Source organism: Lissotriton helveticus, chromosome 8 (genome assembly GCF_964261635.1).
Source record: "Lissotriton helveticus chromosome 8, aLisHel1.1, whole genome shotgun sequence".
NCBI lineage: Eukaryota > Metazoa > Chordata > Amphibia > Caudata > Salamandridae > Lissotriton > Lissotriton helveticus.
In genome coordinates this window covers 246,673,003-246,690,327 of record NC_136069.1, presented here as the reverse complement: position 1 = coordinate 246,690,327, position 17,325 = coordinate 246,673,003, and the positions used below count along the sequence as shown (strand labels likewise).

General features: G+C 40.5%; 1 protein-coding gene across 1 annotated transcript in view; it reads right to left on the bottom strand.

Annotated features, from left to right (window-relative positions):
- Positions 1-17,325, bottom strand: part of ARHGAP42 (Rho GTPase activating protein 42) — an 840,311-nt gene that overhangs the window by 178,924 nt on the left and 644,062 nt on the right. The window contains exons 9-10 of the mRNA XM_078656994.1: positions 16,644-16,744; positions 15,873-15,985 (exon numbers count right to left, since the gene is read on the bottom strand). Coding sequence (XP_078513120.1) covers positions 15,873-15,985; positions 16,644-16,744 — 214 coding nt within the window. The remainder of the gene's footprint in view (positions 1-15,872; positions 15,986-16,643; positions 16,745-17,325) is intronic.

Below are 17,325 nucleotides of genomic sequence, written 5' to 3'. Positions count from 1 at the left end.
TCATTCATAGTCACCGTAACGATTTCAGTAAAACTAGAGAAGTCTGCATAATGTCAAAAATTCCCCTGTAAATACCGACAGGAGCAAATTGTTTTACTACTGCGTAATGCTACAACACTGCAAAGCACTGCAGAAATATATTCAGTAGTAAACCCCACACAGGAGATGGGGAATACATTTGGCTCATGGAGTGAATTAATTTGACAGTTTATGAACTCACACAAACTTGAGAGCTTGTAGGCATTCATAAACCCGCTCCTACCCTTTCCCACCCGGGAAATGGTCAGAGGTTTACTCAGGAAAATGTCTTTATTCATACAACTTCAAAAGTTGGAAAGGGGACAGAATCTCCCAAAGATTCAGAGGGTCCAAAGGCAGGGACTTCTCCATTGGATATTACCCAGGATTAGAACATTGGAATGTTGGGAGATCCATGGAAAACAATGGAGTGCTCTGGGCTTATAATGGCTGGTATAAGCCTGGAGCTCCAACATTCCAATGTTTCTTTGTTCACAGCTCTGGCTGTGAAAAAAGGCTTCAGGGAGTCTGAGGGGATTCCAATCCCCTCACGCTCCCATAAGGCTTTTTTTTTTTTTTTATAGAACATTCTGCCCTCTAGTGGCAGAATGTTCTAATAGCATTATAGCCCTTCGTAGCTGGGCTATACCGGTTATTAAAGCCCCTCTCCCTTGTTAAACGCTGGAGAAGGCCTTTAATAGCCGGTATAGCCCTCTACGGCGGGCTATAAGGCTATATTAATAACGAAACCAATGTGCATTTGCAGAACTGGCTGCTTTTTCCCAATGCCGGCAGGAGCAAATTGTTTTACTACTGCGTAATGCTACAACACTGCACAGCACTGCAGAAATATATTCAATAGTAAACCCCACACAGGAGATGGGGAATACATTTGGCTCATGGAGTGACTTAATTTTATGAACTCACACAAACTTGAGAGCTTGTAGGCATTCATTAACACACTCCCACCCCTTCCCACCCGGGAAATGGTCAGAGGTTTACTCAGGAAAAAATCTTTATTTATACAAATTCAAAAGTTGGAATGGGGACAGAATCCCCCAAAGTTTCCGAGGGCCCAAAGGCAGGGACTTCTCCATTGGATATTACCCAGGATTAAAAACGAAACCAATGTGCATCTGCAGAACTGGCTGGCACATTTCCCAGTGCGGATGTGTACTGTGTTTGACTTGGAGATGAGCAGATGTTACATGACAATCCCAGTGGTACGCCTAGAAAATAGCAGCTGGTGCAGCTTTCCAACCATGCTACTGTTAATGTTTGTACATTTCTAAAACTCCAAAAATCTGTACTCCTGCCTCAGAAGAGGTAAGCCTTGCCTCTTTATAATTCCTACATTAGGAGAGTTAGGGGACACCTGGATAAAGTCCATAATCAACCAAGAAGTTAGTTGTATAAGATGGTGCAAGACGATGTTATTTTGTCATATGTGTGATGTAGAAAGAACAATGTAAAATAATTTGTTTTTAACTAGAAACAATCCTAAACCTTTTGAACAGAAGGAAGTCACTTTCTGTTCCTCACATCTTAAACCAACTTCAGCTTCTGCCATAGCCCCTTCTCTGTTATCAGAGGCCACTTACAGTCACCTCAATATCTTTGTCATAAAAATACACAAATAAACAAGGAGCCCTGAGACATGCAACAGCCATCTGGCAAACAGCCCAGCCGATTAATAATGAGCACTCAGATTAAATAACACCACCAGTATACCTACTATGCTCAGCTTTACCCCTTATCAGAGCAACCACTACCAGACAAATGATGCTTCATATTATGCCTAAAACATCCACCATAATCTTTAATAAAGTTTTTAAAATCTTTGAGATTAATTAATCACCAAAATCTGAAAGAATCGTCTGCAGCATCATCCTTAATTAATTTACAGGAACTTTATGCTAGTACAAAGTAAATCATTGAGTACCATTTTTGCTGCTTCTGTCATACAGAACGATGCAAAAAGATGTAATCCCATTTCATATCACCGAAACACGTTCAAACCAAAGCATAAAAAAGAAAACAATTTATGAAATCAGTCTAAACGTTTTATTTATAAATCACTTTAAACGAGTCGCAGAGGTCTCAACAAATAAATCCTAATTAATGCATAAAACCAAGAACAAAACAGTGCAATTAAATTACACGTTTTTTACTAGTGCAAAGTTACTGTGAAACTGACACATTTTCCGACTAACTTAAAATAAATTGCGGCAAAGCTGAGCCCTTGCACTGTCACGTCACTGCATTTCACTGATTAATACGGTATCATAAATGTGAGGGCTTGATTTTTAGGCATGACTGATTTGGTGTTTAAACTTTCTGCTCACATTGCCTAAAAAGGTATTCTATTGCATTTGCTGTAGCACAATAGGAAACATGAAAGCTGCATGGAAGGGATAGAGCTGAATGACTCACGCAAATCGTCATGACATGGAGTCAAGCCGTCATTTGTCATAATGATAAATGTACGGATAAGACCTGGTTATTTTTATAATACGTGTCTAAAGTGAATAATTATGAATTAGTGCTGGTAAGGCGCTTTGTCTGTAAACCATGATAGGATACATGGATTTCTTTTGGCAATAGAGGATTTATAAATAGAATAGCAATCTCTGAAAGAAACTTGTTTGAAGAACACTGCAAAGAACACCAACAGGACTTTACAAAAGCTGAATATTTCAATTGTATATGTTAATGAATGTGCATAACTTTCAATTTAATTTTAAGTTTTAATGAACTTTTATAAAGCTGGCATATTGATGCTAATTGAATGATGGGATATGTATATTTGAATGAAATATGAATGAGTCATTTGAAACTGATGGAGCGAGATGGAGAAACAGAATTTTGTATACCCCTCGCGAAGTAATTTTCTCATAACTATAACCTTTATTAATTGTGTGATGTGGAAAACATTAATCAACATAGTATAGAATGCACACACAAATACACGTGGGAATACTTATCTGCTTGCATGAAAAACTATAACTGACTACTTTAGTAATGTTGTCATATTGTTTACTAATGAAAAGCTTTAATTTAATCAAAAGCGACATAAATGTGCTTTCTGTTTATGTATTTTGTGGCAAAAACATGAAGACAGGTGAGCATATTATGCAAATGTGTTGCTTATTTTGCAAGGTAACAACTAATAGGGAAACCTTAGTATGGGGGAGGTAAACATAAGGGCTATATTTCAATAATTAACATTTATTTTTGTTTGTTTCTATAATAGTTCCAATTCTGGCATGTGAGGCCTGGTGAAAATATGGCTGCTTTTATTAACTGTGAATGGAAGATGAACTGAGCATGCGCAGCCCAAGTCCGAGTTTGAATGCGAGCTGCTTGTGCCTGAACGAAACCAGTTCAAGAACAAAATGCCCTGGAAGTCCTGATGACTGCAAAAAGAATGGACGTTTGAGCTACTGAACGTGGGAAAAGTTCATGGAGTTGCTAGCTGAGGATGTGACTAGGCCAAAGACTTTCTTAAACAAAGGACTCTTTAAAATTCAGCTGACACAACGGAAATTGAAAATTAGAATGATGAGGTGATGCTCATCCACCCCAAATTGTCCAATCAGAACTCAAGTTTATGCAGATAGTTACTTTTGTAGATAGATAAAGTTAGTGAAAAAGGTATAAAAAGTGCTGATTTTCTTTAAGAAAAAACGTTTCTGATTTCCTCCTGAGATGCTGTCGGTATGCTGATTTTCCTGAGATGTAAGACTTTGAGTAATTTTCTATTTTCTTTGAATGAGAAATGAGCTTTAGATGAGGTTATTAGTTAGGAGAAGAGGAAGCACTTACCTGTGGGTCCCGAGAAGCGCGGACACCGCCAAGAGTCATACCGGGGCAGCCAGGGCCACCTCGAGCACGCCACCACCGCCAGGAGTCATCTTGTTGCCACACGCGCCGCCGCTCCGGGACTACAGCTCCCGGCAGCCTACGCGGCGGCGCGCCCTCTGACACCGCAAAGAGCGCCAGGAGGCGCGTATAACCAGCGCTGCACCCGGCGGAGCGGGTGAGAAGAGGAAGCACTTACCTGTGGGTCCCGAGAAACGCCGACACCGCCAAGAGTCATACCGGGGCAGCCAGGGCCACCTCGAGCACGCCGCCACCGCCAGGAGTCATCTTGTTGCCACACGCGCCGCCGCTCCGGGACTACAGCTCCCGGCAGCCTACACGGCGGCGCGCCCTCTGACACCGCGAAGTGCGCCAGGAGGCGCGTATAACCAGCGCTGCACCCGGCGGAGCGGGTGAGAAGAGGAAGCACTTACCTGTGGGTCCCGAGAAACGCCGACACCGCCAAGAGTCATACCGGGGCAGCCAGGGCCACCTCGAGCACGCCGCCACCGCCAGGAGTCATCTTGTTGCCACACGCGCCGCCGCTCCGGGACTACAGCTCCCGGCAGCCTACGCGGCGGCGCGCCCTCTGACACCGCAAAGAGCGCCAGGAGGCGCGTATAACCAGCACTGCACCCCGCTCCGCGGGACGCCCGGGGCGAAGCCCGGGCAAAGGGCGGGCCCTCTACGCCCCTCATCGGCACGAGGAGGCAGGGGCAGGGCCCTGACCCCTGCACGAACATTGAAAGTAAGTGCGATCCCATCACCCATATTCGTCAGTGTAAAAGATACCGCCATAGACTGCCAAATCTAAGTACCTGCTTCTACAGCTTCGATAAATCTAACTAACATGTCCAAATCGAAAGTGACTGTCCCCGTCAATACCATAGACAATTACATGGTACAAAAAGTTGTCCAAATAAATCATGACAGGCGATCATCCCTGGGGTTGAGTCAATCACCTGATATGCACTTTGAAAATACCCTACCACCCACCCCTACACTCGATATCAGTAACGAGGTCTTCCAGACACAGGATGTTATCCCATTGACTGAACTCTTGGTGGTCATAGATGAACCAGCCCACGAGAGTATATTAGATCAAGGAATAATCTCTATAGAAGAGGGGGCCCCCGCACCTGTCCCAGCACCGAGAATAGTAAAGGGGGGGAGAAGAATATGCCCAAGCGGGGTGGTCTACGGTCAAGCAAAAAACGCCCCAATGGGTCCCCCGAGAAAATCAGTGCAGAAGATACAATTGCTCCCATAGAAGGAAAGGCACATATGGATGATGATCAATTCAAAAAGTTATTAAATGCTATTGATCATAAAATTAAATCAATAACCAAACCACTCCTAAATAAAATTGACCATCTAACTGAAGAGGTGAATAGACTAGGGGACCTCTTGCAAAAATCAATAGAGGAGAACACTAAACGCCCGCTATTGAAAGCACCTGTAGTTGATTCCAAATCTACCCAAACAGCCCCCAGACAAGAAGTATTAGTAGAAATCCCCACAATCAATCTGGAGAGCTCTGATCATGGGAGGGGAGGGTTAAGAGACTTGGACCCAGATACCAACATAGGGAACAACACAGGGTCAAGTCATACACATAGCGTAGAAAATGTCAAGTTAGACAAAGGGGCTGTAGAATTAGTTGTTGAGGCCTCTCCGCTAATACTAGTCCTCGCAAACGTCCCGCAATTAGAGCGAGGGCAAGTAGAGAATATTCCCTCCCTAATAAACAAATCTCTTCACTGGTTATCAGGGAACATGGCTTTTTCGCAAGGAGGCAGGGACCAGTTGGCACAAGAAATAACTAAAGCTAGAAGAGTTGAATGGATCGGGGGCGGCACCAAAAAATGTAAGGGGGATTGTGTGGTGCTGCATCTCACTGATCCAGAAGTTCTGCCAAATATCCTAGCTAATATATACCCCCCTCAGCGCAGAACAACGGAAATTGTGCCATTAACGTTGGACTTTTTCTATTCAAAGAAAAGTAACACCCTAAACCCAACTATGTTGAAAACCAAATGGAACCCTGTACTAAGGAAAGCCAAAACTAGTGGAAAAATAAATAACTGGGGAATATCGTTGGAAAATAGGTTCTCGTCCCTTTCTGGTCTAAGCGAATGTGATTGACTGGAAGAAAGGTCAAGCACAGCAGTGGTCAAGGCTATTGAATCCTATGAGGGAAATTATTGTATTTCAAATAACACAGAACTAAACTGTAGCGAGAGAATTAAATCCATCCACAGGGAAGACACCCTTAGCATAGCTGAGCTAATCTCGCTAAATTCCCGCACTAACACACAGGAGGTGGAAATTAATCCTATACACCTTCTGTCTCCTCTTAGCCAATGTCCTTTGCTACAAAGGGGCATTGCTCAGACAGAAGGTAGCACTAAATTCATCTCCTGGAATATAGCAGGTATTCATCATAAATTGGAGACCCCGGAATGGTGCGAGTTCATAGATAGCTATGATATCATTATGATGCAAGAAACCTGGGCAGTGGCACCAGTCTTTCGCCAGGGGTATTTAAATTATCACATACCTGCGAAAAAGAACATCAAGGGACGGCCCTCTGGGGGTTTAATTATTTGGGTACGACAATCCTTACATTGCACCATCAAAAAGAGACCCATTAATAATAGTGATCTACTTTCATTAGTGCTCACTACGCCGGAAGACCAAAACATGGCTCTGTATAACATTTATGCCAGGGGAATGCAAGGTGGCGTTGCCTCTGATGTGATAGGTGCATTAGACAACGACTTAGAGATCCTACCCGCAAATTATACTATCTGTGTGGGGGGAGATCTGAATACAACATTTGAACCGTTAGGTTGTGAGGATAATGATCTGACCCAAGAAGAAGACTCTAAATGGGGCATTCCGCAATTAGACCTACCACAGGTAAAGAAGTGGACAGAAGTAGCTATACAGGTTAAGAGCTTATGCCTGTCCAGAGGCCTGAGGGCAGTAAATGGTCGTACCCCCTCGGACCTCCAGGGTAAACATACCTTTGATAACGGGAGGTCTAGCAGTAGGATAGATTATATCCTCATAGATGTTAGAGACTGGTCCAAAGTGGTGGATATGCAAGTGGTACCGAGATTGGAGAGCGACCACAATCCTTTGTGCTTGCTCATCAATCTGGTATCAGGCGAAAACACAACTAACCAGAAAAAAGGTGTTGCAACATTAGATGTTGTTTCATCTAATAATCTTCGTCATATTAAATGGGCAACATTGATGGATAATATAGGGGACATGCAGGTCTTAGAGGAAATAGTTAATGTAGAGGTTTCTAGATTACAATCTCTTACCAACGAGACGAATTTTAACGAATTGATTGAAGAGTCACAGCAAAAGCTGTTCGCTAATATTCAGAAGTTATTCTTCAAAAAAACTAAACAGAAGAAAGGCTCTAGAATACTAACAAAAGGAGCATGGTATGACAACTCGTGTAGAGAAGCGCGACAGAAACTCAGCATAGCACTGAGGACAAAAACTGATGTATTAAAAGCCAGGAATGATTATAGAAAAGCACAAAATAGGGCAAAAAGATTGTGGGATGAGAACACATGGCTAGATTTGAAGAAAGCTTGTGCTGCTAAGCAACAGAAGGAGTTTTGGGCTATATTAAAGTGGGGTAAAGGGGGAAATGCTGATTGCCCAAAAAACCATGTAGCGAAGAATGACTGGGTGGAATTCTTCAAACCGCAATACGCAGACAATTTACCTCCCCCAACTGAAACCCCCCTGCAAAGGGTATTATACACCCAAGCCCTATTCACATTGAAAGATGCACAAGTGGCTATGGATGGAGTAACCAGAGGTAGGGCGCCAGGCATTGACGGAATACCAGCGGATGTGTTTTTAGCCGACAGGACTAACTGGTGTAAATATTTTGTATGGCTTGCTAACGCAATCGCACAAGGTGCCATGATCCCAGCAACATGGAAGGGCACGGAGATAATACCGTTTTTTAAAAAAGGGGACAAGGCTTTACCAAGCAACTACAGGCCCATCAGCCTTATCGATGCTGCGCAAAAACTGATGGGCAGGATGTTACAAAACAAAATACAAGCCTGGAATGATGATAAGGACATCCTCTCCCCGTACCAAGCAGGTTTCCGCCCCCTAACTAGCTCTGTCGATCAGGTATTCCACTTTTTGACAATGTTCTGGAAAAATGTAACCCTGACAAACGGGCCATTATACGCTGTCTTTGTGGACTTGAAGTCAGCGTTTGACTTAGTACCCCGACACAAACTTTGGATTGTACTGAGGGAACTTGGAATAAGCCCAGAAATGCTGACCCTGCTTGTGAGATTGCACGAAGGCAACTATGCCCGGATCAGGTGGGGTGCCCAGGGAGATGTCACAGAATCCTTCCCGGTAGAGCGGGGGGTAAGGCAAGGCTGTGTCCTGGCCCCCACCTTATTCTCACTGTATATTAATGGTATAGTTGATTTCTTGAAACAATCCATGACAGATGCTCCAATACTAGGTGGGGAGCGAGTACCAGTATTGATGTTTGCCGATGATACCCTGCTGGTCTCGCGGACCCCCAGTGGATTACAAAAGACACTAAACGCTTTTGGTGACTTCTGCCGGAACCGGGGCTTAGAACTAAATACATCAAAGACAAAGTTCATGAACTTATGCCCGGTTAAGAAATTCAAGGGGAAAATGTATTTTAATGGCTCTGTACTGGAAGAAGTGAATGCTTTTACCTATCTAGGCATTTTATTACAGTCAAACATGAACTGGAAATCTCATATGGATAATGTGGTGCTAAAGTTTAACCAATTGACAGGTTCAATAGCGCTAAAATACAAATCTTCATTCACAAAACCTACTCAGCCAGCTATGGAGATTTACAGCATGAAAGTTTTGGGAGCTTGTTTGTATGGGTCTGAGTTATGGGGCTTCTCAAACTTGAGCCCACTAGTCGTAGCAGAAAATAAGTTTCTTCGACGAATGATTGATGCACCCCAGAGCACACCCACGATCCCGCTACAATATGACCTCGGGAGAAAAAAGATAGAGGACATGATAAGATTGCGTCCCCTCCTATATTGGAGACGCGTAAAAACTACTCCCGAACTGAAACATTACGCAGCTGCTCTAATGGATGTTGTAAGCTCCGATTGTTTTCATAAGATATTATGGCTCAATGAAGTAAGAACCTTGCTTCAAAAACTGCACCTAGATCACCTGTGGACAGCAGTAGATCCACAGGTTTTTCCTTCCAAGACATGTTTGAAAAAAATGTACTGGGACATGATATTTAACACGGCATTGATTTCTAACCAACCATCGATGTTGACATCCCAGTTCCTGGATTTTAAACCCATACCTAAATACGAACAGTATTGGGATTTGATTTCCAAACCCCTAGATAGGAAGTTATATTTCCAGTTTAGAATTGGCTCCTTACCCCTTAATGCTTTTACTGTCAAATGGTCCTCTGGTAATGTGAATACCTGCTTTCATTGTAAAGTACATGTAGAAGACATCCCACATTTTTTGTTTGTTTGCCCATTATATGCTGCCCCAAGAAGTAGATGGCTAAAGCCGGTATGCAGGAACTTAGGGACTAGGAATTGCTCAGAGGCACTGAGAATATTAAGATCTAACTGTGCCCCGTATCTTGCTATCGCTGTGGCCAAATACATGGGGTGGGCCTGGCTAATACGCACGCGCACTTTAAAATTGTAAATATAACTACATATGCATGCAAGGCTCTATGCTGTGACTTGGATTTTATATGCTGTTTTTTTTTTTAATGAACTGAACTATTCGTCAGCACTATATGTCATGAACGGTTTAATTTGCATTTTATCTTGTTTCTAAATTTTAGAATAGTATTTATTGTTATAGCTTAAAGAAATATGCTTTTATGACAGTGTTGTCGAATAAAGTATTTAAACTTGACTTGAATAAATCAGTTAGGAGAAAATGAATTTTGTGAACTATCTGTCTTTTGCTAATATTTGTGTTCTGAAATCTAAATAATAATGTCTATTCCCGAACCTCGGAAATAAAAAATGATTATAACTGTTTGAGATAAAACTCTTATTTTTAAAAGTTATCTTTGAATAAAGAAAAAAATTAAGTGAATAAACTGTTAGACATGCTAAAATTTGCTATTAATAAAAATTAGATAAATGGAGAATTAAGCTGGTCTTGTATTTTCCTACGCCTAATTTTTTACTAGCAGATTCGCTGACCATAATGGTGTTGTGTCTAAATAAAATGCCTTGTTGATGTAAACCATGGTAACACTTCTTAAACTGCAGGTGTAAATAGTATAAATATTTAGTTTAAATTTAGACACTCCGCTATGATACAGCAGCTCTCCTTTGAAAATCCCCGATCCATGAAGTAGGATGAAAGTGTTTTGTGAGTAACTCACTGTGTTATGGGCCCCACTGATGAGTAGATGTATGATTTGGTATTTCAGGGAAAGGTGATATGGTTTTAGAAAATATTTTCGGAGTAGCGCTGCATCAAAACCCATAACAAGTAAAATATTTAACACCAAAACTATAGCCACATTTAGAACAACGACGATGTGTTGTGGATTCGTCGTTTGCACTAGTATTCAATGCAGCATGATGTCTTTTGGACAAGCTAAACTAAGGTGAAACTGGGCAAGCTTAGTTTTTCTACAATGTTACGCTGGAAAACATTCAAAAAGAAATTGGGGACTGCATGGAAAGGCACAGATGTCTGAGAACAACTAGATTAGCACTGATATTGTTAAAGACTGATCGGTCCACCTTTGAATTTGGATTTACAAAATGTTATGCTTACAACCAATTTCAGTATTATCTGTCATTTTGGGTTGGGTAGATTTAAATAAGTAATATTGCTGCAAACATTTGCAACTTTTCTGATTTTTGGCAGCAGCCACAGATTGAGCGCACTCATTTTGATGATTATCTGGAAGCTGGGTTATTTAGGTCCACCTTGGTATAGAGAATTATTAGTCCAATTATTTCTTCCATATTTCTATTTAAACCTTTAACAGGCCATTCATTTCTACATATTTCACAACAGGACAAAATCATTGACTTATTCAAATCTCGTAATGTTTTGCAATTTGCATTGTAGCTCCAGCAAACAGCACTTGCATGAGAGAGGATCTGACAGTAAACTACAGACGTGTGAGTCATTGTCTTTGCTATTACATTTTGACATGTATATAAACCTAGCAGTATCTCTAGTAAAAGATTATATCCTGAGCAATATGAGGAGGGCTGACTAGTGTTGATAACACGTTCTCTATGATGCATAATGTCCCAGGGACTGAAGTTTGTTTACAAATAACATGTTTTTATCACCCTACATTGGGAACCAAATGGAAAAAACTCCTAAAATGTAATCATAAACCTCCTACAATAGTAAGGCAGGACATTCATCTTCCCTGGTAGACATTCCCACTTACTATCAATTCTGAAAATGATAAACTGGGTATTGAATCCCGAGGCTTGTTAAACCGTCCTTGGGCACTGCATGCTCCTTCAAAAGCAACTATTTCCCCATCAACATCAAGGTAGTCCTACCACGTGTGACACTTATATTAACTGTATAATTACAAGGAGTGTGCCTAGTTACAAATATGCTAAACTACAAAATGTATTATTTCCTTGGATCTGAACAAAGTATGTTTGAATTAAAAAATTAAGTTAGACTGACAAAGTTTAGACTGCAACCTGAATGTTTTTAAAAATAATAAGTGTGTGTTAGTTATTATTGCAGGTCTGGTTGTAGGTGGTCATTTTACTGAGATAGATATCAGTTTGATGTAGGTAAATCTAAATTACCGATTCATAAATACCGAATTGTACCGATTCGGTATTTATGAATCGGTAACTTAGATGTAGATAAAAAATCGGTAATTTTTACCGATTCGGTAAGATTCGGTATTTACTGATTTGGTAAATACCGAATCGGTATTTGCTATTGAATCCTATGGGCCTTGAAGCCCATAGGATTTAATAGCAAATACCGATTCGGTATTTACTGAATCGGTAAAAATACCGAATTGCAAAGGGGGACAGGGGGACACTTTGACACCCTGTTGCACCCCTGTAACTGGCTTGTGCGCCATGTGGCACACATACATGCCCTTAGGGCATGTCTGCGTGCCACATGGCACAGGTGTACATGCACAGATGTGCATGTACACAAGAATTCGTAATTTACCATGCAATTGTATTGCATGGTAAATAACGAATCCTAAAGGCCCTGTTGCAATGTAAAATGTGCTACCTACATAGCAAAATACAGATTCGGTAATTTTACCGATCAGTAAATTTACCGAATCGGTAACATTTACAGATTCTGTAAAATTACCGAATCTGTATGTTTTAGGTGACCCTACATACCAATTTTTAAAATACCGGTCAGAAACGGCCGAAAATCGGTATTTTCGGCCGATTCCGACCGGTATTTTGACACCTACATCTGGCCCCAAGACTTTACTGCACAAATTAGGAATTAGATTTGGTTTGCTGTACAGAATGTGGAATAATACTTTTCCAGCCAGGGATAATTTTTGTAAAAAAGTAACACTATTGGATAAGAGAGAAATTTAAATTAACGTGCTCTGGGTCTGCTGTGAGCTGAGATATGGGTGCAAGTTCAAAGGTGTCAGTTGACATAGGGCAGAGTAAGGAAGCACAGCATTGAACCTCCTTGGCTATTAGGATCTGAATGGTCCTTTTTAGGTATCGTCTGCACAGCGTTTGATCTGCGCTTGTGAAATCTATTGTATTTAATATAAATCTTAAAAGGGGTTAATATCCTGCCTAGCTTTCCATTGGTTTCAGTGCTTTTCAGTACTTTTCCTCTGTTTCTATTGGCTGTAGCATGTTATTTCCTGTTGTTCCTCGTGTGCTTCTCTTATCAGTATCCCGAAGCCTAAGTACTCCTTTTCCTCCGCTTTGGTAGGTGGCACTTCTCTTATTCCATTTCATCTGCACCATGTTTTTTGTTTAGGTTTACCTAATCTCTCCATGTATGCAAGCATTTGAAGCATGCTTGTAACCTCTCCCTGCCTGCATGCATTCCAACATTCCATGCAGCACAGTCACACTAGCTGAGCAGACAGGGAGAGCGCATCATGAGAGAATGATATATACATATACAGCATACTACACTAATGCATTTACCAATGGTTGTTTTCAGTTCTATTTACTTGAGAGCGGTTTCTAGATTAGCAGGCTGCTTAAATCTGAAGAATTAACAATCTATTATTTTCACATGCAAATAAATTCTGCCTTTGTACTTTTCGGCTGAATATTTGGTATCTGAGGGAGAATGCATCTTTGGGAGACTGCTCTCTTCCAGGCAGCAGATACTCCTCCACTTTAAACTTTTCCCAGAAATGCCTGTGGCTAGCTTAAATGTAAACTGTATATAACATGGCATATGTCACGCAGCAGCAAAAAGGTTTAGATGTGGGGTATATTTTTAAAACACTTTATATTATATTTTTCCAATGGTACAATAGGTGGATTCCCTAAACCCCTATACCTCACCACTTTCCTAATAGTTCAAAATCAGAAGTAAGAAACACAATTAAAATGTTTTCTCCAGCAGCTATGGAGGTAACATCTCTGAAGTTGGGAAAACCTTCCACCTGAATTCCTAGGATGGAAATAATTTGCTCCACGGTTGGAACCAGCCATCCTCCAGTTTTTCCCTTTATGCAATTAGATGCTTGGGCCTTCTGGAACAGGGTGCTTGCCCAAATAAGGACTTTTCCTATTGCAATCTGCTGATTGGACTGGGTCCTGGAAGCCAGAGGGAGCTTCTAGACTGTGTAGGCTATGCAGTTAACTGAACGTGTTGGGATCCAGAGTGGACTGTACCCTGATGTGTGGGGTGAACTGCCTCCTTTCAGACTGGGTTATTTGTAAAGAACATTCCACAATATTTCCCCCTACTTGTACGGTGTCACAGGAGAACTGTACTGAAGATTTCTTGAACATCTCATAAAGGGAAATAGCTTATAGATTTCATTTTAGTTTGGCTCATACAGTACTTGCATGCTGGCATTGCTATGGGCTTTGCTTGTAGTCGTTATGCAAGATATGCAGAAGAGACTTGATTTGACTTATTGAAGCCCAAACTGATTGGCTTTTAAAAGAGCTAAAATAGCAGCATGTTTACTGGCAGTGGGAAAAAGATCATGGATGACTCATAAATAATAATAATCCACATTTGTAAAGCGCACAATCACCCGTAAGGGTCTCTAGGCGCTGGGGGCCGTCGGGAAGATTAAGCAAGCTATTGCCCAGAGTCACATGGTGCTGGGCTAATCTGCCGCCGGTGCCGGGTATCAAACCGTGATCCCCAAATTCCAGAGTCAGTCGCCCTAGCCGCGGCATCACACCTCTCCTTTAAATATGATAAAGAGAGAGGAAATGAAGACAACTGGATAAATGTGTCTTGTATAAAGGCAGAGTAGCATGGTGATCATATCTAAGTAAGAATAAAAAGCTCAATATCGGTAACAAGAATGGCACTGGTGCAGGAGACAGGGGTTGGGAGTGAAAGCAACACCAATAAGTCTATGTTTGAGTTAAAATAGTTTGTATGGTGTAGAGCAAAACAGGAAGAATTGATACAGAAATAATAGTAAAGGGTTTGAGCAACCTGAGCAATGAATCAAGCAAAAGAAAAACGTGTGGGTGTTTTGCGTTGATAGGAGAAACAGCGCAATAAGGAAAGAGGAGTAATGGCAGAAGGGGTCTGACAATTCTTTCATTGCCTCTCCCACATGAGCCATGACATGAGTCATTAGTGGTTAGGTTAAAGACAACGGTCCTTGACAAAGAAAGTAACAACTACAATAATTATAGGCCACAATATGCACTATAATGAAAAAAAGTCCAGCCGGACTTGAAAATTTTATCAATGTTTAAATATGTTAGATCAGAAAAACCAACAATGAAACAGTGGGACACAATCCTGCATCCACAGTGCTAAACATACATTGAAACAATACAAATATTTAGGGTATTTCAGGCATATAGAAAACAAGAGCAAAAAGGAATTTTAAAATGCATTTGCTTCACATATGTGGGAAACACACGGTTTGTGGCACATAATAGTACATTAGTGTTTAAACATATTGTGTCATTAGTGGGGCACAGGTAAGGCAATGCAATTGCTGTATAGGTTATACACTACAAGTTGGGTGTGGAGGGCAGGAAAAGAAACCATATGTCCTCTTCATAAAGTCACGAGGCCATATCTCCTTCATTTATTTACGCTTAACCTAGTGGTATGGCAAATATGGACTATTTGGCCCATCTGGTCTCCCATTTTTGTTTCTGCTGCAATTACCCCTACATTCCCCCTCAGACACCCTCACTGCGTTTCTTATGATACCTATTTTCTAAGATTTCATGTGTTCTTCAACATAGTTATTTCCTCCCCAGTTCTTTATTGCCCTACCCTGCCTGTTGTCTCATATGTCTGAAACATCCGATTACCCCATTCTCAACATATGTATGCCAGTGCAGTGCTCATCTTCAGATTTATGATACAGATCTCGTGTTGTCTTCATTGCCTGTCTCTTGTCTGGTAAATATCCCTGTGTCCTTCTAAAATACAGAGGTTGGCACTATATGTAATTGCTTATACAACCATTGATAGAAACATAGTTTGGTGTACTGAAAATTCCTTTTTTTTATCTAATTAGGCCCATTTCACAAAATGTTTGTCCATGAGTAAATGAGCGTTACAGAAATTCAGGATTATGTTACACCTAAGTTGGGAGTACAACCCTGTTACTTGTTTTATGTAAAACTTCACAAAATACACATCTCTCATGGGGTGTTAGTGTTTTTTGATTGTTGGATTTTTAACTACATTTTTGCCTGAAAGACACCAATGTGAATTCAAACATGCTCAATAAGCAAAGCAAAGAACTAAAGAGCAAGGAACTAAAAACTGACCTTTCAACAACTTCTATATCAAAACAAAAACGTTTATCTATAGAATCCGTTTTCCGCCGTATGCAGGTTTTCAGTTTGAATACTTCGGGTGGACACGGGACAAGACCATTCTGCTACAAAAGAGGAGAATAATGGAAACGTCAAAAATAGAATTAAAAAAAATTGAATGCATTTATGTCACCAACAAGTAAGATAAATATGATTCAAAGTTTCTTAATTGGTTTAACAACTTAAATAAAACACTTCATGTTGAGATAAACTTTGAAAAAGCTACAATGAAGACAAACTACTGTGCAAGTCTTGAGCATCATGGAAAGTACATTTGCTATGCTTGTAAGAGGGCTTATTATTCTACAGTTACGATACTCAAAGACAATGTCCTACAAATACATTTGCATGAATTTGCAGTTGACATTCATAACAAAGAGCATACGCCTGTATTTGTGGTTTTCAAGGTAAGTTCTAAGTATGGAGGATGTAAATATCATTTAACTGGTTGGAAAGTTTAAGTCTAACTTAAACCTAGCTATTGTGTTACCATACATTTAGAAAACATCATGATGGAGCGCGGTAGAAATTCTCATTTATAACATCGTATAGAGACATTAAAAAGGGTACAAATTAAAAACTGAAAAGGATTTTGTTTTAAAATCATAAAGTAAAACCTGGTTGCGGAAAAAAATAAACAAATGTAAACACACATTTAGAATTTCCAAGGGCAAAAACTTTCCTGGTAAAGACGATGAAATGCTCTAAAACTTGATTACTCACCACTTTTCCACCCGACTTTGCTTCGCAGATACTCATAGTGAATGCTTTATTTGACTTGTCATAAGTACAGTAGTGCTTTGTCCATGTGAAACCAAGTGGTCCTACAAAGCAGAACAGACAATGTTCATCTATGTGTTATTAAAGTGAGTTTGTATTCTGCAGAAGTGATGAAGCACGTTTGTTAATTTGTTTGCATAATTTATAGGAAAAGGTGACCTACCTACCCATGAAGTTATTTACCAAAGATGTACTTTTGTAGAAAGATTTTACATTTACGAATACAAACGCTATATTAGCTTCTGACTTCATGGGTGAATTAGTCATGCTATTATTCAAATATGTAGCAAGTAGGTCTTTTAGTGGGTATGCTCAACTCACTAAACTAGGTTTGTAGTCTGTATTTACATCTATGTACAACATGCAACGAAACCAGATTTGTGTTACGTTTCTGTCCAAATCAAGAACTTGGCAACTGATCACAGGTTCCCATGGGTAAGTCGTTCCACGTCTCTTCTTGTTTCACAGAGAAGCTTCTACCGAACTAAGATTCTTTTACACTGAAGAGTAATGGGAGAATTCTTTGTGAGCTCATAATAGTGTGTTTCAAGAAGCTTACTACTGGACTCTATTGATCAAGGGGATTAACAAATATAGCGTTAGGTCTGGCCGTAGCGGGCTCTAC